General features: G+C 43.8%; 1 protein-coding gene across 1 annotated transcript; it reads right to left on the bottom strand.

Moving 5' to 3' along the window:
• Positions 1–4123: 4123 nt before the first annotated feature.
• LOC145420034 (transposon TX1 uncharacterized 149 kDa protein) lies at positions 4124–9464 on the bottom strand. The gene is made up of 3 exons (XM_080288740.1): positions 9088–9464; positions 5740–8556; positions 4124–4753 (listed from the first exon to the last, which is right to left on the bottom strand). Exons 1-3 carry the CDS (start codon positions 9462–9464, stop codon positions 4567–4569), a joined length of 3381 nt encoding a protein of 1126 aa, XP_080144866.1. The 3' UTR covers positions 4124–4566.
• Between the last annotated feature and the right edge of the window lie 14287 nt (positions 9465–23751).

The following is a 23751-nucleotide window of genomic DNA, read 5'->3' as shown; positions in this document are numbered from 1 at the left end:
ACTGGAGTCACAGCTTCTCGCTCCTGCACAACAGAGATGAGAGACCGGTGTTTAGTTAAAATGTTTAAGTCTTCATTTTCCAAGTTAAAGGAGACTAAAAAGGACTTTAGCTCAGCATAGGCTGGGGGGAGACTAAAAGAGACAGGCACTTTTAGATCCACCGGTATCAATTTTCTCTGTCTTAAGTAGCTCCCCGCCCAAAATCTAACCCACGCCTGCGTTTTGAGGTTACTCGATCGGGCCGTGGCCTGCCTCAGGTGGCTGCTCGTATAGAGACTTCCTACAAACAGATACAGGTCTGGAACCCCCTTTCCTCCATTCTCCTTCATTTTCTTCATTGTCTCCCTTCTAAGTGTCTCCCATTTAGAACCCCATAAGAAGTAGAAAATGGCTCGTTCCAGTTCTAAGAGCACTTTTCGGGGAGGGATAAAGACTGAGCTGACTAAGAGAAGTCGGGGTAAAATCACTGCCTTGATGATTAACACCTTGCCCTCCAAAGTCAGCGTTCTCAGTCCCCAGTAACCCAGCTGTTGCTTCACTTTCCCTATAATTACAGGCCAATTTGTCTTGCCTCCTCCTTCCTTGTCAAACCTGATCCCTAAAATCCTCTGGTCGTTTTGTGTCAGATTCACCTCAAGCCCAGTCAACTCTGTAGCCTCCCATGGTCCATAAAATTGTACCTGAGTCTTATTCTTATTAAGCTTGGAAGCCGAGGCCTTCCCGAACCAGTCAGTCGCTTCAAAAGTCCTCTTCACCGAAGACAGGTCTGTACACAAAATATTGATATTGTCCATGTACAGGACACATTTTGCTACTTGTCCACCACTCCCTGGTATTTCCAAACCCTTTATCCCTTTGTCTCTTCTCAAGATCTGCGCCAGTGGTTCTACGCCGATAACATAAAGGAGTTCAGATAAGGGACACCCCTGACGAACACCGCAGTGTAAGTCCACCGCCCCAGTCAAGATCCCATTAACGACAAATCTACTACCGATCCCACTGTACAACAGTTTTACCCAAGAAATAAACTGCTCTGGAAACCCCATTTTCTGCAGCACTCTAAAGAGATACTGATGCGAGATCCGATCAAAGGCTTTCTCAAAGTCCAAATTTAAGACGATTAGCCGAATGTTTCTATCCCTCACAAAACAAATGGTGTCCCTGATCAATACGAGGCTATCAGTGATCTTCCTATCCTTAACAGCACAGGCTTGATCCGGGTGAATTATCTGGCTTAGCACAGGGCGTATCCGTGCTGCTAAGAGTTTGCTAAAAAGCTTGCAGTCACAATTTAGGAGCGCAATTGGTCTCCAATTTTCCATGTCGGTCTTGTCCTTTCCTTTATGAGCAAGAGTGACTACCCCTATTCTAAAACTGTCCGGCAGCCTGTCAAGTTGGCTAAAATCTATAAAAACAGAAAGTAGGTCCGCGGCCAAAATGTCCCAGAAAGTCCGGTAGAATTCCCATGGGAGTCCATCCATCCCTGGGGACTTCCCGTTCTTAAAACTCTTAAGACACTGATTGAGCTCAGTCAATGTAAAGCCTTGGCTCAAAAAACCACTGTCTTCAACAGTCTTGTCGATAAACTCCAAGGTTTGTGTAATATTCTCTCCACTAACATTTTTCCTCCCATATAACTCTTTATAATAATCTTCGATCACTTGCATGATCTCCTCGGTAGTCTCAACTTTTTGTCCGGCTTTGTTCGTTAGTTGAGAAACACAGCCAGACTTGCTCATAATTTTCTTGAAGAAATATCTTGTGCATTTTTCACCTTTATCTCTCTCTTTCTCTCTTTCTTCCTTTTCCCGGCCTGTTTAAAAAATAACTGTGTCCTTTCTTTAACCGTTTCCCACCACTCTGCCCGTGTTTCATAAAAGTCCTGGAGGGTCTGCCACTCACGATACCGCTCCTTATACTGGCTGATCAAATTCTGGTCCTCGAGCAAGGAGCAGTTAAGTCTCCACAGTCCTCTCCCCATCGTCACACACGATGCCAGTGTGATAGTACTGGACAGCATCATGTGATCAGAAAAGAAGACGGGCATCAATCTAGCATCAGTTGGCAAGACATCTCTCACAAACAAATAGTCAATACGAGAGGCCCTAGAGCCATCCCCACTAAACCAGGTATAGCCCTCCTCCCTGGGGTGTACTGCTGCAAAACAGTCAGTTAGTTTAAAATCTCTAACCATCCCCTGTAATAAGAGTGACGTCTTGTCCACTTTAAAATCTTGCCTGGCTCGTTTCCTATCCTTTCTACTTAGGACACAGTTAAAATCCCCCCCCAAATACTAAAGGCACCTTTCCCAACAAATGGGGCTGCAGCTCCTCTAAAAGGTCATATCTTTCATGTTTATCATTAAACCCATAGACATTCAGGAGGTTAAAATCCTACAAGTGCTCTTCCTTCTCTCACCACAGTGCTCCCCTTTACCAGCACAAAGGGGTTTTTAACCAAAACGGCTACTCCATCATTCTTATTTCCATTTGATCCACTCCATATTGATGGTTGTGGCCACATGTCCTGCCACTGGTTATAAGCTTTTAAAAAGGGTATTGCACATTCCTGAAGTAAGATCACATCTGACGTTACAGTATTTAGAAAGGATAACACACTCTGGGCTCTCATTTTGGTCCTAACACTTCTAACATTTATAGTTGAGAAGGTAAGAGCCATAAGGAGTAAGACAAAGGGCAAACTAACCATTTTTAAGTTAAGGGGAGGTAATTCTCCTCAGGGAAAAGACTCAGCCCAGGTTTCAAGGATCCTAACGTCAATTTATTTCTCGTGAACAGAGCTCTTCCTTCACCTCACACGGTTCTGGAGGGAGGGCTGGTGCTCTATTCCCTTTACGGACTCTAGGAGACGGCCTCTGCTGCAGCGCTGCATTAACCATACGATCTTTGGGGGTTGACTGCAAAACTATGTTAAGAAAGGAGACCTCATTTGGCGAGGTAGAGGGGAAGACCCTCTCTGACGGTACTTCAAGTCTTCCCCTCTTTCCTGAAACAATTGTCCCGGAGGACAGTTCTGCCGCAGTTCTCTTTGCCAGCTGGGTATCAGGGGGGGACTGATCTTGGGCGCTATCGCTTGAAGTATTTCCACCTCCTTGTGTTCTACTTTCGACCTGTCCGCCCTCCTCCTCCTCTGAGGTTTCTGGTCGGACAGGCCCTCCATGCTCCTCCCCATTTCCCGCCTCCCCCTGTTCCTCTCCTCCACTCACAGGTTTTGGCGCCAAAATCAAATTTTCAGGCCCAGCTGCGTCAATCAAGTCTTCCTCATTACCTATTTCATTCAGGTTTTGCTCTCCAATCAAGCTTGTCCTCTTAAGTTTGTTTGCAAATGACCTAGGGCAATTTCTAAAGAGATGCCCCTCTCCTCCACACAAATTACACTTACGGTCATTTCTACACTCAGAATACGTATGTCCTCTTTCCTTACATTTCCCACAAATGATTTCCTCACATGCTTCCACCAAATGCCCATGCTCCCCACACCTCCGACAGAGCTTTGGCTGCCCCTGGTAGTGAATGTAGCCTCTATTGTCCCCCAAGACTATCATAGATGGGAGATGTTTCAGGCCCCGAAACCCATGGGGACCTTCCATGCACAGTTCCAGATTCCGTCCACATCCCTCACCTTCATAGCCTGCCCTTTCACCGTGCAGTATCTTCCCAGCCACACGCAGATGTCTTGAGCACTAACAGTTTCATTAAACATTCTAACAATCACCGTTTTCAAGGTGTTGTCAGTCAGTTTCTCAACAATAAATTCTTCAAATTGCGGTTTCACATTCTCATACCTTATCCAGAAATCCTCCAGATAAACGCTTGAGCAAAAGCTCACGTCAAAACCTTTGTTGAATGGGAGGGTCAGGATACAATTCAGGTCATTTGGTGAAAACCCCAACACCTGTTGAATCAATTTCCTGGAAAAATCCAATCTGGACATCTTTGGCAACTCTCCTTCATTTCTAATTAAGCTAAATCGCACACTGTGGTGCCTCCGCATGCCGGCATGGTAGGCCACCATGGTGGAGGCACCACAAAACTAACCTTTAAAAAAGACAAGACAAGGCACAAACAGAGAATATTTTCAAAAAGGGCAAATAGTAACAACACTTACCTTCAAAGTGAGGGGAATCCCAAAGTATTTTCGTAATTCTTTTAGTAGACCAAGCACCCAAAGGAGACGATCGCAGTCTTAGCCCCTGCCGAGAAAACAAGTGTAAACTGATAAGAACTTTTTTTTTTTCCTTCGAAATTTTTTTTATTGACACTCAAATATAAAAACCAAACACAATCATCTCATTCAATTCTCAATCCCACCCAGTTTAAAAGTTACTTTTTAATTCCCTTCCCCTTTTCCCATTTCGTTAAAACGTTCAATGGAGCCATCCCGTCCCTTCCCAAGCTGCTGGTGCTCAGAGGGGATCCTCGCCACCTTGCTCCTTCCCACCTGCCTCTCCCGGAGAGCCAGGCCGCTGCTGCTTTGACCTTCCTGTATGAGACTCCGACTCCTCCGTCCGAATGGCACAGAGGCGATTCTTCTTTGTGGCTGCTCTCAAGGCTTGCTGCTTGCGGCACAAATCTCTTTTATTATTGCTGCTGCCATTCGGAGAGCAGCCACGGGGGGGATCTGCATGTGCTTGCTTACCAGCAAGTTTCTGGAGGTCCAGATGGCGTCTTTTATGGCAGCGAGAGTGAGCCACTGCTTTTCAAAGTCTTTCCTTTGTGCCTTTGCTCCTTGGCTCACCCCATAGACAGTGTTGGGAAGGTTACTTTTAAAATGTATTCCGTTACAGAATACATGCCCCAAAATGTATTCTGTAACGTATTCCGTTACGTTACTCAATGACAGTAACGTATTCTGAATACTTTGGATTACTTAATATATTATCGTGCTTTTTACAACAACGTGAATGTACTATTGCTGTGTGATTTATTACTGTTACTGAAGGTCCGCGACTCCGAACTGTAGTAAAGGGACCTCTGACTAATAGGGCGGGGTCCCTGTCGGCTCATAGCCGAAAAATAGCTTTACTTTGTTGTGTGGGTCAATTTTTCTTGCGAGAGACAGAGAGAGGCGTTGAAAGACTGCTCCAACAGAACTTATTGTTTTCGGAGGAAAACACGAACACGGTGTACAGTCGAGTCTTAATAGCTTACTTACAACTGGGCTCGTCAGGCACTCTTCTTGGCTGCAGTGGTTATTATTATATTTACATGCTTCCAGCTCCCGTTTTTCCTCGACGACAACTCGTACCTTTCCACTCGCCTTTTTCTCCCTCCTCGCGCTCACAGACACATAACGTGTATGGCAGTCCATTCTCCCTGCAGCACGGACTACACTGCCCATGATGCTACATTCTTTAGAGCTATGCTTGTAGCATTCTGCCTGTTAGCTTAGCACAACAACAACAACAACGAAAAGGCGCTCTCTCACCCAGGAAACACGCAGTCGCAGAGAGAGAGAGAGAGCGTCACCCTGTAACCATGGCAACCGTAACGCTGCCGCCTGGAACAACAGAACGTAGCTGTCAAACAAAACCCAAACAGTCCTGACCCGCGACAACATGAAACAGGAAAGTACCCCAGTGTATTCCATTTATTTCAACAAAGTAACTGTATTCTGAATACCACCTTTTTAAACGGTAACTGTAACGGAATACAGTTACTCATATTTTGTATTCTAAATACGTAACGGCGGTACATGTATTCCGTTACTCCCCAACACTGCCCATAGAGTACTAGCTGTGCTGTTAGGACCTCCCTTGCAGGTAAGTACGGGAATTGCGAGGAGCCGGCCATTTCCCACAGGTCTACGGCAGCGCTGCACTCCCAGAGTAGGTGCCTCACCGTCTCTGGCGCGCCACAACCAGGTCGGGGACACATAGCTGTTGCAGACATGCCCCGGGAGTGCATGACGGCCCTGACTGGGAGGATCCCATGGGCCACCATCCAGGACAAATCCCGGAGCTTGTTTGAAAGAATGGGATGGTTCACCATACGCCACACATCTGTGGCTTCTCCAATAGAGAGGCCTCTGACTGGAGTCACAACTGCCCGCTCCTGCACAACAGAAATGAGAGACCGGTGTTTAGTTAAAATGTCCAAGCCTTGATTCTCCAAATTAAAAGAGACTAAAAAGGATTTTAACTCAGCATAGGCTGAAGGAAGAGTAAAAGAGACGGGTACTCTAAGATCTACTGGTATAAGTTTTCTCTGTCTTAAATAGCTACCCAACCAAAATCTAACCCACGCCTGTGTTTGGGGGTTGCTACTACGGCCCGTAGCCTGTCTCATGTGGCTGCTCGTATAGAGGCTTCCCACAAACAAATACAAGTCTGGGACTCCCTTTCCTCCATCCTCCTTCATCTTCTTCATTATCTCCCTTCTGAGTCTTTCCCATTTAGAACTCCATAGGAAGTAGAATATGGCCCGTTCCAGTTCTAGCAGCACATTTCTGGGTAGCAGAAAAACTGCGCTAACTAGTAGAAGCAAGGGTAAAATCACTGCCTTAATGACTAACACCTTCCCCTCAAAAGTCAGCGTTCTCAGTCCCCAGAACCCCAGTCGTTGCTTTACTTTCCCTATAATTTCAGGCCAATTTGTCTTACCTCCTCCTTCCTTGTCAAATCTAATCCCTAAAATCCTCTGGTCATTTTGTGCCACGTTCATCTCAAGTCCAGTCAGCTCAGTAGTCCCCCATGGTCCATAAAATCGTGCCTGAGTCTTACTCTTGTTGAGCTTGGAAGCTGAGGCCTTCCCAAACCAGTCAGTAGCCTCAAAGGTCCTCTTCACCGATGGAAGGTCTGTACATAAAATGTTAATATCATCCATGTACAGAACGCACTTTGCTGTTTGTCCACCACTCCCAGGTATTTCCATCCCCTTTATTCCTTTATCTTTCCTCAAGATCTGTGCCAGTGGTTCTATACAAATGACATATAGTAGTGCAGACAAAGGGCATCCCTGACGGACACCACAGTGTACCCCCACCTCACTGGTCAGGGTCCCATTGACAACAATTCTACTCCCGATCCCATTATATAGCAGCTTCACCCAAGAAATAAGTCGTTCTGGAAAGCCCATTTTCTGCAGCACTCTAAAGAGATACTGATGTGATATTCGGTCAAAAGCTTTCTCAAAATCCAAATTCAAGACGATTAATCGCTTGTTTCTATCCCTTGCAAAACAAATGGTATCCCTGATCAATACGAGGCTGTCTGCGATCTTCCTGCCCTTTACAGCGCAGGCTTGGTCCGGGTGAATTATCTGACTTAAAACCGGTCGTATCCGTGCTGCTAAGAGCTTACTAAATAGCTTGCAATCGCAATTTAGGAGCGTAATTGGTCTCCAATTTCTCAAATCAGTCTTATCTTTGCCTTTGTGAATAAGCGTGACTAAACCTATTCTAAAACTGTCAGGCAATCTGTCCAATTTGCTAAAATCTGTAAACACTGAAAGTAGGTCCGCAGCCAAAATGTCCCAAAAGGTCAGATAAAATTCAATCGACAGTCCATCTATCCCAGGGGACTTCCCACCTTTAAAACTCTTAAGACACTGGTTGAGCTCGGACAATGTAAAAGCTTGCCCTAGAATACCACTAGCCTCAACAGTCTTATCAATAAACTCCAAGGTTTGTGTAATGACTTCTCCGTCCACATTTTTCTCCCCATACAACTCTTTGTAATAATCTTCAATCACCTGCATGATATCCCCGGTATTCTCAACTTTTTGTCCAGCTTTGTTCCTTAATTGAGAAACAACACCAGGTTTACTCATAATTTTTTTTAAAAAAAATCTTCTACATTTTTCACCTTCTTCTCTCTCTTTCTCTCTACTTCTTAAAATGACTCCCTTACTTTTTGTGTCCGCAATCACCTGCATTTCCCTTTTGACCTCTTTAATTTCTTCATTAAATTCAATCCCCCATTGATTTAAGAGATAGTACCTCTGTAGTCGTTTCTGCAACCCCCTCATGCGTCTGTCCTCCGCGGCCTTCTTCTTTTTTCCGGCCTGTTTAAAAAATAACTGTGTCCTTCCCTTCACCATTTCCCACCACAAAGCCCGTGTTTCATAAAGGTCCTGGAGGGTCTGCCATTCACTATACCGCTCCCTGTACTGGCTGACCAGATTCTGGTCCTCCAGCAAGGAGCAGTTAAGTCTCCACACTCCTCTCCCCATCGTCACACCCGAAACAAATGAGATAGTAGTGGACAGCATCATGTGATCAGAAAAGAAGACAGGCATCAATCTAGCCTCAGTTGGTGAAACGTCTCTCACAAACAAGTAGTCAATTCGAGAGGCCCTAGCGCCATCCCCACTAAACCAGGTATAGCCCTCCTCCCTGGGGTGCACTGCTGCAAAACAGTCTGTTAGTTTAAAATCTCTAACCATCCCCTGCAATAAGAGTGACGTCTTATCGACCTTAAAATCTTGTCTGGCTCGTTTCCTGTCTTTCCTGCTTAAAACACAGTTAAAATCCCCCCCAAACACTAAAGGCACCCTCCCCAACAAGTGGGGCTGCAGTGCCTCTAGGACAGGGGTGCTCAATACGTCGATCGCGATCGACCAGTCGATCGCAAAGGTAGTATTGGTAGATCGCATGGCATTAAAAAAATAGATGCCAGCCTATCATCCATCCCGTCACTTGATTGATACAGGGAAGCCAGTCAGATGACAGCAGATTTTTTCTGACGCTTAGGTCGCTGCGCATGCGCAAACAGCGGCGCGAAGTGTAGTAAAACTGACAAGCTAGTCAGCGAGTTAACTCCAATTTTTAGCTCTCGGTTTTTTCTCTTAAACCTGGCCGTCAGCAGCTACTGTCCGGACTATGCATCCCTGGCTGATTCAATTCAGTGCAAGTCATCAGAGTAAACTCAGGTAATGACAAAAAATTTACATAGTTAATTGTGTTGTGAAATATTGGATATTGCGGTTATGCATGTATATACATTGTAGATATAAAGAATCCTCAATATATTTATAAATAAGTATATGTTTTGGATTTTTGTAGTGGGTAGATCATTTTGACTTGGTCATTTTATAAGTAGCTCACATGCGGAAAAAGTGTGAGCACCCCTGCTCTAGGAGATCATATCTCTCGTGTTTATCATTAGACCCATAAACGTTCAAGAGGTTAAAATCCTTTTCCATATATTTCAAATTGACTAAAAGCGCTCTTCCTTCTCTCACCACAGTGCTCCCCTTTACCAGCACGAGGGTTTTTTTAACCAAGACGGCCACTCCATCATTTTTATTCCCGTTTGATCCACTCCATATTGACGATTGCGGCCACATATCCTGCCACTGATTGTATGCTTTTAAGAAAGGTATTGCACATTCCTGAATTAAAATCACATCTGACGTTACACTATTCAGAAAGGATAACACACTTTGGGCTCTCACTTTGGTCCTAACACTTCTAACATTTATAGATGAGAAGGTCAGAGCCATAAGGAGTAAAACAAGAGGCAAGCTAGTCATTATAAAACTAAAGGGAGTTTGTTCTCCTCAAAAGGCTCAACCCAAGCTTCGGGAGTCGTAACATCAATTTATTTCCCGTGAGCAGAGCTCTTCCTTCACCTCACATGGTTCACGAGGGAGGACTGTCGCTCTATTCCCTTTACAGACTCTAGGTGACGGCCTTTGTCGCAAAGCTGCATTCGCCATACGATCCTTGGGAGTTGACTGTAAAACTATATTAAGGAAGGAAACCTCGTTTGGCGAGTCAGAGGGGAAGACCCTGGAGTCCTCGCCAGAGGAACTCTCTGACGGTGTTTCAAGCCTACCCCTCTTCCCTGAAACAATTGTCCCGGAAGACAATTCTGCTGCAGTCCTCTTTGCCAACTGGGTGTCGGGGGAGGGGTGATCTTGGGCATTGTCACTTGCACCGCTTTCCTCTTCTTGAGCTCCATTCTCCACCTGCCCGCCCATCCCCTCCTCTGAGGTTTCTGGTTGGGCCGGCCTTCCATACTCCTCCCCATTTCCCGCCTCTCCCTGTTCCTCACCTCCATTCACGGGTTCTGGCGGCAAGTTCAAATTATCGGGCCCAGCTGCATCAATCAAGACAACCTCATTGCCTATTGCACTCAGGTTTTGCTCGTTAATCAGGTTTTTCCCCTTAAGTTTATTTGCAAATGACCTCGGGCAGTCCCTGAAGAGATGACCTTCTCCTCCACACAGATTGCACTTATGGTCATTTTTGCATTCAGCATACGTATGCCCTCTTTCCTTACATTTCCCACAAATGATTTCCTCGCACGCCTCTACCAGATGCCCATGCTCCCCACACCTCCGGCAGAGCTTTGGTTGCCCCTGGTAATGAATGTAGCCTCTATTGTCCCCCAAGACTATCATGGATGGGAGGTGTTTCAGGCCCCGGAACCCATGGGAGTCTTCCCATTGCTGTATGGGGACCTTCCATGCACAGTTCCATATTCCATCCACATCCCTCACCTTCCTCGCCTGGCCCTTCACCGTGCAGTATCTCCCCAGCCACACACAAATATCTTGAGCATTAACCGTTTCATTAAACATTCTGACAATCACCGTTTTCAAGGTATTGTCCGTCAGTTTCTCAACATTGAAAATTTCAAATTGTGGTCTCACATTCTCGTACCTCATCCAAAACTCCTCCAACAATGCACTTGAGCAAAAACTTACGTCAAAACCCCTGTTGAAAGGGAGAGTCAGGATACAGTTCAGGTCATTTGGTGAAAACCCCAACACCTGTTGAATCATCTTCCTGGAAAAATCCAATCTGGACATCTTTGGCAATTCTCCAACATTTTCAGTTAAGCTAAAACGCACACTGTGGTGCCTCCGCAAGCTGGCATAAGCCGCCATGACGGAGGCACCACAAAACCAACCAATGCCCCTGGTACAATCAAGCACAAAAAGCCAACAATGGAATGCTTCCGAACAAAGCAATTAATATTAGCACCTACCTTCAAAATGGAGGGAATACCCAGGTTTTCGCTGACCAGACACCCAATGGAGAGGATCGCAGTCCTAGCCTAAGACCGAGAATCAAGTGCGAACTGATAAGAACAGATTTTTTTTCTTTCGAAAAATTTTATTGGCACTCAGACATAAATCAAAACATCGTCATCTCATTTGGTTCACAATCCCACCCCATTTAAAAGGATTACTTCTTTTTATTGCCTCCCTTCACCCCCTTAAAATACAGACTAATAAAATTCAAAAGGTTAAAATAAACCATCCCATCCTTTTACAAACTCCTGGTGCTCAGAGGGGATCCTCCCCACCTTGCTCCTTCCCACCAACCTCTCCCGGAGAGTCAGGCCGCTGCTGCTTTGACCTTTCTATGTGCGGTACCGACTCCTCCATCCGAATGGGCACAGAGGCGATTCTTCTTTGTGGCTGCTCTCTCAGCTTGATGTTTGTAGCACATATCTCTTTTATTGTTGCTGTTGCCATTCGGAGAGCAGCCACGGGGGGGATCTGCATGTGCTTGCTTACCAGCAAGTTTCTGGAGGTCCAGATGGCGTCCTTTATAGCAGCGAGGGCAAGCCACTGCTTTTCAAGGCCTTTTCTTTGTGCCTTCCCTTCTTGGCTCACCCCATAGAGAACTAGATTGGCTGACAGGACCTCCCTTGCTGGTAAGTACGGGAATTGTGAGGAGCCGGCCAAGTCCCACAGGTCTACAGCAGCACTGCACTCCCAGAGTAAGTGCCTCACCGTCTCAGGTGCGCCACAACCCGGTCGGGGACACATTTCCGTTGCAGACATTCCTCTGGAGTGCATGACGGCCCTGACTGGGAGAATCTCATGAGCCACCATCCAGGATATATCCTGGAGCCTGTTTGAAAGGATGGGATGATTCACCAGACGCCACATTTCTGTGGCCTCTCCGATAGAGAGGCCTCTGACTGGAGTCACATCTCCCCGCTCCTGCACAACAGAAATGAGAGAGCGATGTTTCGTTAAAATGTCCAGGCCCTGGTTTTCCAATTTAAAAGAGGTTAAAAAGGATTTCAGCTCCCCATAGGCCACAGGGGTATAAAAGGAGACGGGGACTCTAAGATCTACTGGTATGAGTTTCTTTTGTCTTAGGTAGCTACCTAACCAAAATCTGACCCATCCCCCTGTGTTTGGGGGATTACTATTAGACCCGGTAGCCTGTCTCATGTGGCTACTTGTATAGAGGCTACCCATGAATAAATACAGATCTGGGACTCCCTTGCCTCCATCCTCCTTTAACTTCTTCATTACCTTTCTTTTAAGCCTCTCCCATTTGGAGCCCCATAAAAAATAAAAGATGGCTCGTTCTAGTTCTAGCAATACATTTTTAGGTGGTAAAAAGACTGCGCTAACTAAAAGAAGCAAGGGTAAAATCACTGCCTTAATGACCAAAACCTTCCCCCCAAGAGTCAGCGTTCTCAGTCCCCAAAAAACCAGTCGTTGCTTCACTTTTCCTGTAATTCCCGGCCAATTAGCCTCTCCTCCACCATTCTTATCAAATCTAACCCCTAAAATTTTTTGGTCAGTCTGTATCACGTCTATCTCAAGTCCAGTCAGTTCTGTGGCCCGTAAAATTGTGCCTGAGTCTTGCCCCTATTAAGTTGGGAGGCAGAAGCCCTTCCAAACCAGTCCGAGACTTCAAAGATCCTCCTCACCGAAGGTAGGTCTGTACATAGGATGTTAATATCGTCCATGTACAGGACGCATTTTGCCGCCTGCCCCCCACTCCCAGGTATTTCCATCCCTTTTATATTCTTATCCTTCCTCAAAATCTGTGCCAAGGGTTCTATACAAATAACATATAAGAGAGCAGACAAAGGGCATCCCTGCCATACACCACAGTTTACCTTAACTGCACTCGTCAGGGACCCATTCATAACAAATCTACTCTCTATTTCTTTGTATAATAGCTTAACCCAGGAGATAAGGCGTTCTGGAAAGCCCATCTTCTGTAACACCTTAAAAAGGTACCGATGTGATATTCTATCAAATGCTTTTTCGAAGTCCAGATTCAAAACAATCAATCGCTTGTTTCTGTCTCTCTCAAAGCAAATCTTATCTCTAATCAACAAAAGGCTATCCGCGATCTTCCTGCCCTTTACAGCACATGCTTGGTCCTGGTGGATTATCTGACTAAGAACCGGTCTTATCCTTACTGCTAAAAGCTTACTAAATAACTTACAATCACAATTTAAAAGCGTGATCGGTCTCCAGTTTTCCAAAACAGTCTCATCTTTTCCTTTATGAATGAGTGTGACTAGACCCATTCTAAAACTCTCAGGCATCTTATCTAATTCACTAAATTCTGTAAAAACTGAGAGTAGATCCGCGGCTAAAATGTCCCAAAATGTCAAATAGAACTCAATCGGCAGTCCATCCAACCCGGGGGACTTTCCAGTCTTAAAACTCTTAAGACACTGCCTTAAATCAGCTGCAGTAAAAGCTTGTCCTAGCGTATCACTGGACTCGACAGTCTTATCAATATACTCCAAGATTTGTGCAATGACTCGTTCATCCACACTTTTCTCCCCATACAGGTCTTCGTAGTATTCTTCAATCACTTTAATTATTCCTTCGGTATTCCCCACTTTTCCTCCAGCTCTGTTTCTTAACTGAGAGACAGAGCCAGGTTTGCTCATAATTTTTTTTAAAAAGTATCTCGTACATTTTTCTCCATCCTCTCTCACTTTCTCTCTACTTCTTAATATAACTCCCTTACTTTTGTCGTTTGCTATTCCCTGCATTTCTTTTTTTACCTCTCTGATTTCTTCATAAAAGTCCAACCCCCACCGATTTAAGAGATGATACCTCTGTAGTCGTTTCTGTAATCCTCTCATACACCTGTCTTTCGCAGCCTTCTTCTTTTTCCCTGCTTGTTTGAAAAAGGACTGAGTCCTGTCCTTCACCATTTCCCACCACGAGGCACGTGTTACATACAAGTCCTGGAGAGTCTGCCATTCAGTATACCTCTCCTTATACTGTCTAACCAGGTCCTGGTCCTCCAGCAGGGAGCAGTTAAGTCTCCACACTCCTCTCCCCATTGTTATACCTAGTCCAAGGGAAATTTTAACGGTTAGCATCAGGTGGTCAGAGAAAAAGACGGGCATCAAAGTGGCCTCAGTTGGTGAAGCGTCTCTAACAAAAAAATAATCGATCCTGGAGGCCCTATCGCCAGCTCCACTAAACCAGGTAAAACTCTCTTCCTTGGGATGAACCGCTGAAAAACAATCTGTTAATTTAAAATCTCTAACCAAACCCTGTAGTAGGAGTGACGTCTTGTCAATCTTAAAATCTCGTCTAGCTTTTCTCCTATCTTTCCTGTTTAAAACACAATTAAAATCCCCCCACACTCCCCAGCAAGTGGGGCTGCAATGCCTCTAATAAATCATATCTCTCATGTTTATCATTTGGGCCATAAATATTCAAGAGATTTAATTCCTTTTCCATATAAGTAAGATTGACTAGGAGTGCTCTTCCTTCACTCACTACGGTACTTCCTTTCACCAAGACAAGTGGGTTTTTTATCAGTATGGCTACACCATCGTTTTTATTCCCGTTTGATCCACTCCATATTGACATTTGCGGCCACATGTCCTGCCACTGATTGTATACGTTTAAGAAGGGTATGGCACATTCCTGAAGTAAGATAACGTCTGTCGTTACACTATTCAGAAAGGACAAGATACTTTGGGCTCTTACTTTGGACCTAACACTCCTAACATTTATAGATGAGAAGTAAAAACAGTAGCGAACCAGTCATTTTAAAGCTAAAAGAAGTTTATTCTCTCCACGGCTCAACCCAAGAAGTCGAGGGGTCATACCATCAATTAATTTAATTAATTGATTTAATTCAATTAAACTGATAAGAACGGTTTTTTTCCTTTTTTTATTTGCTTTCCAAAACATTTCCATACTTTACATTCACATTTCACATTTCTCATACATCTTAACATACTACTTTCCAAATCCTTGTCATACCTTCATTTCTTTACACCTAAATAAACATTCTACAGAAAGAAAAGAGAAGTTGATCAACAAGAAAATCCCACAAAATGAAAGACCAGAAACCGAAGAAACAATCGCGTTTCTATTATCTCGCTCCTTATCACTTACCACCTTTTTCTTGGTGGTTTTAAAAAGGTGATTTTCCACCTATCCTTAATTGTATCACTTCCCCACTTTTCTAATTCGTGCCAGTATACACTTTCAAATTCTTTCTCTATTGCCTTAACTGTTCCTATCTCTCCCCATTTATACACTCCAGTTATATGTCCCTGCCTTGCTTTCCATAATTTAAGTTTTACAATTGATATCAGCATACAAATTATTTTGTTTTGTTCTTTCCCCACTCCTTTAACCCCAAACGAAGTGATTTCATCATATGTCACATTCTCCAAGCACTTATAACTCTTTTTCACCCCATCCCACACCTTTTTTGCATATTCACATCCCCATAATACATGTTCAATTGTTTCATCTTCCGTACAGTTTTTCCTTGGACAAACTTTTTGCTTCCCCAAATTATGGGCATACATCGTGACCCTGACTGGTAGCCTTCTATGCAAGTGCAACCAATTAAAATCTTTAAGCCCGTTCTTAAAACTCTTGTCCTGGGCCCGTACCCACACTTCAGAGCTCACCATTACTGGATTGACATTGAGTTTCTGTACCAGTTTCCTATATAGTAACTTGTGATTTATCACTGTATCCTCATCTTTACATTCCGTATATCTCCTCCCCCACTTTACCATTCGCTGGAAGTACTCCGGCCTAGTCTCCGCTTTAGGGCCTTTATTATCCCACCCTATTAGAAACCGGTATGGTATGGACAGCCAAAACCATATCAGGATTTGGCATTTGTGTATATATGTCTTTTTCAGGAGTATACATACATTGCTATAGAATATTGCATCCAGCTTCAGAGGAACGTTTGGCACATCCCTCCCTCCATCTGCTATTTCCTGATGCATTAGCGCCCTTTTCACATATTCATAGCCCCCCCATATGAAATTAAATATTCCCCCCATTAGTTGAGCTCTATACTTCTGTGGCATCGGAAAGACGTAGGCCAAATGTAGCAGCTTTGGCAATACATCGGCCTTTACAACCAACACTTTCCCTGAAACGGAGAGTTTTCTTGTCTTCCATAATCCCAGATTTTTTTTCGACTGCAGTCATCTTCTTTTTCCAATTACACAATGCATCCCCCTCCCCGTTCCCAAAAGAAATCCCTAATACATCCATAGGGCCTTCACACAACATAAAATCACAGATCTTGTCCTTCCTCCCCTCCCACTTCCCAAGGTATTTGTACCTAGTCTTCTCCTTGTTTATTCTCGATCCAGTTGCTTTTTCATAATCATATAGGATGTCTATCACTCCCCTTAAGCTTTCATCATTTGCCAAGTATAATATTGTATCATCCGCGTATTGTGATATTTTTAAGCTCTCGCCCCGGGGCAGCGTTATCCCTTTAACAACGTGGCTCCCCTCCTCCTCCTAGACCCAGCCCCTCCATAACCTTCCACAAAAAAGCGTGGTCTACTCTATCGAAAGCTTTCTGCTGATCCAGGCTAACACATATTGCAGGAATGTTTCTCTCCTTTACATATGTAAAGTGTGTGAATGTGTGTGTGTGAATGGGTGGATGACAGGTTGTGTAAAGCGCTTTGGGGTCCTTAGGGACTAGAAAAGCGCTATACAAATACAGGCCATTTACCATTTACCATATGTGAGTACATCCCTGTGTAGATGTAAGTTCCATGTGATTTGCCTCCCCTGTACCCCACAAGTTTGGTCCATTTCCACTATGTGTGACATGACTCCTGCTAGCCTATTCGCCAGAACCTTACTCAGTACTTTAAAGTCCACGCACAGCATAGTTAGTGGCCTGTAATTATCTAGTTGGTTCGGGTTTCCTTTCTTAAACAGAATAGTCACCACTCCCGTTTTCATGCTTTCCGGCATCTCTCCTCCCTCCATGATTTCCTTAAAAACCTCCAAAAGTTGGATCGCCACCATATCCCAGAACGCCACGTAAAATTCTTTTGTTAGGCCGTCTGTTACGTTTCGGTGTTGTCAGTGTGTTGTTTTTGGCGTGACTGTTATGTGTTTCCTGTTTTACTTTGAAAGTCTGTGTTATCTTAGTGTTTTCAGTTTACGTTTCCCTGTCTCGTCAGTTCTGAGTTGCCCCAGCTGTGTTTCCCTCTTGTTGTCCATTTTCCTGATTGCTCCCTCTAGGTATTTTAACCCTGTGTTTCAGTGTGTCATGGTCGCGATCTCCCCCGTGTTGTAAATAGTTTGGTGTTTTGTTGTAAATAAATAGTTTGTTGTAAATAGCTGTAAATAGATTTGTCGATACTTTCGTTTTGGGATTTTGGTGGTGAGCTTTAGTGGGGGGGTTTTTGTGTGTTTTTCTTTCTTTATTTTTACTTTTTTCGTGTTGCACTCTGGTTGCCTAGGCCGGGGTGTAACACCGTCTATACCGGGCACCTTATTGGCCTTCATTGCCGTTGGCTGTAGCTCAGGTGGCAGAGCAGGTCAGCCACTAATCAGAAGGTTGGTGGTTCGATCCCAGGCTGCATCCTGGCTGCATGCCAAATATCCTTGGGCAAGATACTAACCCCATGTTTGCCTACTGGTGGTGGTCAGAGGGCCCGGTGGCGCCTGTGTCCGGCAGCCTCGCCTCTGTCAGCGCGCCCCAGGGCAGCTGTGGCTACAATGTAGCTTGCTATCGCCAGTGTGTGAATGTGTGTGTGAATGGGTGAATGACTGAATGTAGTGTAAAGCGCTTTGGGGTCCTATGGACTAGAAAAGCGCTATACAAATGCAGGCCATTTACCATTTACCACATTATACACCTCCCCTACTGTCAATTCCCCCCCCAGCTTGCCATTTTCTTCTTCAGGTAGCCTTCTCCTTAGCGATCTTATAAAAACCTCCCCCTTCCCCTCATCCAAGCTCTCCTTTGTAAACAATTTTCCATAATATTCTTCCACCGTTTTTAACAAATCATCTTTCCCCCTTATCACCTTTCCATCCCTCTCCAGTTCCGTTATAACCCCCCTCTTATCCCTAGTCTTCATTTTGCTAAAAAAAGTATGAGGAGCATTTCTCATTCTCCTCATACTCTTCCTGTTTTAATTTATATATTACGGCCCTCGCTTTCCTCTCAAGTAATTCCTCCTGTCTCATTTTTAAATTTTCCAAGTACCCTTCCTTTTTAATTTCCCTTCCCCTATTTTCCATAACATAGATTATTTCTATTTCTTTTTGTATTGTGTCGAACTCTTTCTTTCGGACTTTTGCCCTCTCTGTACAATATTCGACCGTAAACTTTTTGATTTTTTTCTTCATGTCCTCCCACCAAACCACGTTGTTACTGTATAAGCTTTTCATCTCGGCCCATATCGGGAAGATTTTCATGAAGCCTTCCCTATAGGCTTTCTCTGCGAGGACGTCGTTGTTAAACTTCCAATACCCTTTTCCAAAGTCTGGCCCTACTATCTCTAGCTCCACATCAACTGCTTGATGATCTGTGAAGAGGGCCGGCATTGTTTTTCCCTCTATTATTTTGCACTTTTTTCCTACTAAAATGTAATCTAACCTACTCTTCACCCCCCTTGTGTTCTTCCAAGTATACCCCACTTGCTTTCCCAGTAACTTCCCCATTACGTCAATTAATCCATATTTCTTAATGAAGGTCCTAAAGGGGAGGGAAAACTTTTCCCTTTCCAAAGAGCAATTAAAATCCCCTCCCACAATAATATCTTTCCTAGTCAAAAAACAAGTATCCATTTTTTGGAAAAGGTCCTTACGTAGCCCATGCTCCACCTGTGCATATACATTTATTATCCGGCATTGAGTCCCATTTTTATCGATATCCACCACCATTACCCTTCCTTGTATTACAGTAAAGCTCTCAATTATCCGAATATCCTTATCCCCACATAACACCCCAACTCCAGTCCCATGTACCCCCCCAATGCTCCAAGAAGCTTCCCCTCCCCTCCATTCCTCAGTAAACAAAGCAACATCCCTCTCATCTCTCAGATGAGCTTCCTGGACCAAACAAACATCGAAATTGTAGCTCAATAAAAATTCATAAACAATTTTTCTCTTTTGGGCACTTTTTAGCCCCCTAACATTCAGGGTAATTATCCGTATTTCCCCCATACCATAAACAAAAGGCAAGTGGAGCACTAAGGGCAAATAAATAAATAAATAAATAAATAAAGAGAAAAAAAATTACAATGAGTCTCTTGGTATATTTTACCTCCTCTCTTGGATTCTCTAACTATCCATATTGACGTGTAACAAAAGGTCTTTTATGAAAGAGTCCTCTGACTTTTCTTCGCTCTCGCCTTCCTCTTCCATATCTCCATCGCTTGTCACATCACTTAGAGGGGTATGCATGCACTCAGTCTGTGTTCCCCTCAACACATACCCCTCCACATTCCCACCTTCCTCCAAAACCTCCTCCCCAACATCCTGATCTCTTAGCTTACCATCTTCAGAGGAAGCGGCTGGACTCACCTTTCTCCTCCTTTTAGCAGACTTTCTCCGTGGTTTTCCGACCACTTCCCAACATTTTTGGGGATCCTCCCCCTGCTGTACTTTCTCGCCATCTTGCTCAAGACTCCTCTCTCCCTTCTCCTCACGTCGCACCATCCCCTCCTCCACACTTTCCACTTTGTCCTCGTTAGCCTGATTTTCAGCAGCTGGTAGCGGCTCCTGTGGCCTTGCTCCTACACCAGAGTCTATTTCCTCTTCGCTACGTTCTTCCCCAATAAGTCCAGTCTTTACCACGGCTGAATAAGGCCGTGGCTTAGTACAATCTCTCGCCATGTGTGCATCCGAGTCACATAAGTGACATCTTCTGGGCTCCTTGCAGTCCCTCGTAAAAATGTCCAAGTTTGCCGCAACTCCTACACCTCACCTGGTCGCATTGTTCCGCATTATGTCCAACACTCCCGCATTTCCTACATGCTTGAGGCTGCCCTGCGTAAACTAGGAAGCCTCTGTCCGCTCCAATAGAAAAGACTGCAGGTGGGTGGCAATATCCATCTTCACTGTTCATATCCGCACTCAATTTGATGCGAAATTGTCTCTTTCCGGTCCATATGCCCAGACCGTCCTTTATCTTTCGTACTCCTGGGAGAACAGTAACGTATCTCCCTAAAAAGTACCTGATAGTCTCCTCCGTGACCCATGGGTTATACATATGTATCGTTAAAATTCTGTAATCATTGCGATACAAAGGGGTCACCATATATCTCCGCAGTTCTTTATCTTCTTCCACAATGCTCTTCCTTCTCACTTCTTCCGCGTATTCTCCTGTACAGAATGTCACATCATAGTGCTTACTTGCAGTGCTCTGTTGTAGGCAGAATATCTTCTCCGGCTGTATCTTCAAGGCTTCAAAGAGGATTCTCCTTCCAAAAGTTATTCTGTCGTGAAGTTGTGTGTCTTTCTCCATGAGTTCAAATCTCAGCGTATTTCTTGTTCCAAAAGTCCATGCGTCCCTCTCAGAAAAACTGGCCGACGACGTCGCCATCTTTTTTTGCTTCCCACCTCCTCTGATAAGAACAGATTTTTTTTTCCTTTTTTTTATTTTCAAAAAACAAAACATCGCATACGTGTACATTATTAAACATCACAAAGGGTAAGCCTATTCTATACAAAGCGAGACATTTTCTCTCTCCATTGATCGAAAGGTTCAAAAGTCCTTTCTACAAGTACTGTGGCATCTAAATAGCAAAATAATAAGTCGTAAAGAGGAGAAACACACGTTCAATTGTACAGTCATACCAAAGTTACATCACATCTTCTAAATTGGCATAAAAATCCCCGTTACGTTATTTTCCAATCCTTTTATCAACTCAATACTGATCTTACCATGTGTTGCTCTTAAAGAAACGAACAGAACAACCAAAAAACTTTTCTTCTTAGGCCTCTATATTAAGTGACTTCTAAGGAATGTCTTTCCATCTATCCTTAATTGTATCCCACCCCCATTTCAATTTCTCCAGCAGCCGCACTTTTTCTATTTCCTTCTCTACCAATCTACATATGCTCTTGGCTGTCCATTTGTATGACCCCAAAATATACCCTTGCCGGGCCTTCCACAAATATAGTTTTACCAAGGACACTAATAACAAAGACTTTCCTTTACGGTTACTTCCCTTCTCCCATCCCGTAAGGAACATTACTTCATCGTACAAAATCCCTTTTAAACAAACATACTGCTTCTGCATTTCACCCCACACTTCCCTCGCAAAGGGGCATCCCCACATTACATGTTCTATTGTTTCTTCTCTTTGACATGTGCTTCTTGGACAGTTCTTATTATCACATAATCTATGTTTATGATTCAAGCAGAGGTCTTTATCCTTAAATTCCTCATGCTTCTCCCGCCATTTAATAATCCTTGAAAAATAATCTGGTCTGCTCTCCGCCCTTGGCACCCTATTATCCCACTCGATCAGTTGTCTCATGGGACCGGATAACCAAAAGCGGATCAAGACTTGGCATTTATGTACATTGGACCCATTCAATAAGTTGCATATGTTGCTGTAATATATCACATCCAACTTCAAAGGGATGTGTGGAACATCCCTCCCACCTTTTGATATTGTCTGATACATAATTGTTCTTTTTACATATTCATACCCCCCCCCCCCAAAAAAAATTAATTTGAAAACTCCCCGTGTTAATTTCTTCCTATAGGTCTGTGGCATTGGAAAAACATATGCCAAATGCAATAGGGCAGGTAAAATGTCAGCTTTTACGGCCAGTACTTTGCCAGTTATAGTAAGCTTTCTTTTGGCCCACATCCCCTAATTCCTTAAGATCTTTGCTATCTTCAAATCCCAGTTGTAATTTGCATCCCCCCCTGGATTTCCAAAATCAATGCCCAGGACCCGCATGGGCCCTTCACACAAAGCGTCTCTCTCCTACCTGCCCATCGTCCCAAAAATTTATATTGTGATTTCTCCTTATTGACCTTTGACCCTGCCGCACTCTCAAAGGTCTGTATTGTTCTCATCGTCTCCCTCACACTTTCATCATCTTCCAAGTAAAGGACTGTGTCGTCAGCGTACTGGGAGATCTTCAACACCTCCCCCCCTGGCAAGGGCACTCCTTTAATTTTCTCGTTTCCTCTTATTGCACATGCTAAGGGTTCTACGTATATAACATAGAGTAGGGCGGACAGGGGGCAACCCTGCCGTAGCCCTCTCGTTTGTTGTACTTCCTCTGTTAAGTGTCCATTTATCTTTATCTTGCAAATTATGTCAGTATACATCATACTTATCCAATTCAAAAATTTTCCTCCTATATCAAAATTTCTCATCACCCTCCGCAAGAAATCATGATTAACCCTATCAAAAGCTTTTTCCTGATCAAGTGTTACGCATATTATTGTCAAGTTCCTCTCTTCGATGTATGTAAGCACATCTCTATGTAGTTGTAAGTTCCAACTAATCTGCCTGCCCTTTACCCCCCGCATGTCTGGTCTGCATTAATAATAGCAGGCAAGACTCGGGCCAGGCGTCTTGCTAGAGTTCGACTGAAAATTTTATAGTCCACTGAAGTTGTGTGTCTTTCTCCATGAGTTCAAATCTCAGCGTATTTCTTGTTCCAAAAGTCCATGCGTCCCTCTCAGAAAAACTGGCCGACGACGTCGCCATCTTTTTTTGCTTCCCACCTCCTCTGATAAGAACAGATTTTTTTTTTTTCCTTTTTTTCTTTTCTTTTCAAAGTATCTCCACGCTTTACATTCATATTCCAAATAGCTCAAACATCTTATCATTTTTTATTTATTTTTTTTTTTCACAACATTTACATTTCTTCATTTCTTTCCATCCCAAAGAGCATTCTCCCGAGCTAAATCCGATTTCCAACACACGAAGCAAAGAACATTTTGATAAACAATAACAACCAACACATACCTACTATCTCGCTCCCTGTCACTTACCACCTTCTTTTGGGTGGGTTTAAGAAAAAAGCTTTCCACCTATCCTTAATTGTGTCACTTCCCCACTTTTCTAGTTCGTGCCAATATATACCTTCAAATTCTTTCTCTATTGCCTTAACTGTTCCAATTTCTCCCCATTTATACGCCCCCGTTATGAAACCCTGTCTTGCTTTCCATAATTTAAGCTTTACAATTGATAACAGCATACAAAGTACTTTATATTGCTCTTTTCCCACTCCCTTAACCCCGAACGAAGTGATTTCATCATATGTCACGTTTTCCAAGCACTTATAACTCCCTTTTACCCCGTCCCACACCTTTTTTGCATATTCACATCCCCATAATACATGTTCAATCGTTTCATCTTCCTTACAATTTTCCCTTGGACAAACTTTTTGTTTCCCCAAATCGTGGGCATACATTGTGACTCTTACTGGTAATCTTCTATGCAGGTGCAACCAATTAAAATCCTTTAATCCGTTCTTAAAACTCTTATCCTGAGCCCGTTCCCACACTTCTGAGCTCACCATTACTAAGTTGACATTAGATTTCTGTACCAATTTTTTGTATAGTAGCTTGTGATTTACAATTGTATCCACCTCATTACATTCCGTATGTCTCCTCCCCCACTTTACCATTCGCTGGAAATACTCCGGCCTAGTCTCCGCTTTAGGGCCTTTGTTGTCCCACCCTATTAAGAACCGATGTGGTATCAACAACCAGAACCATAACAGGATTTGACATTTGTGCATATATGTCTTTTTCAATAGTGTACAAACA

Source organism: Astatotilapia calliptera, chromosome 14 (assembly GCF_964374335.1).
Source record: "Astatotilapia calliptera chromosome 14, fAstCal68.1, whole genome shotgun sequence".
NCBI lineage: Eukaryota > Metazoa > Chordata > Actinopteri > Cichliformes > Cichlidae > Astatotilapia > Astatotilapia calliptera.
Note: the sequence above shows the minus strand (reverse complement) of the source record. Positions and strands in the feature narration are given on the sequence as shown.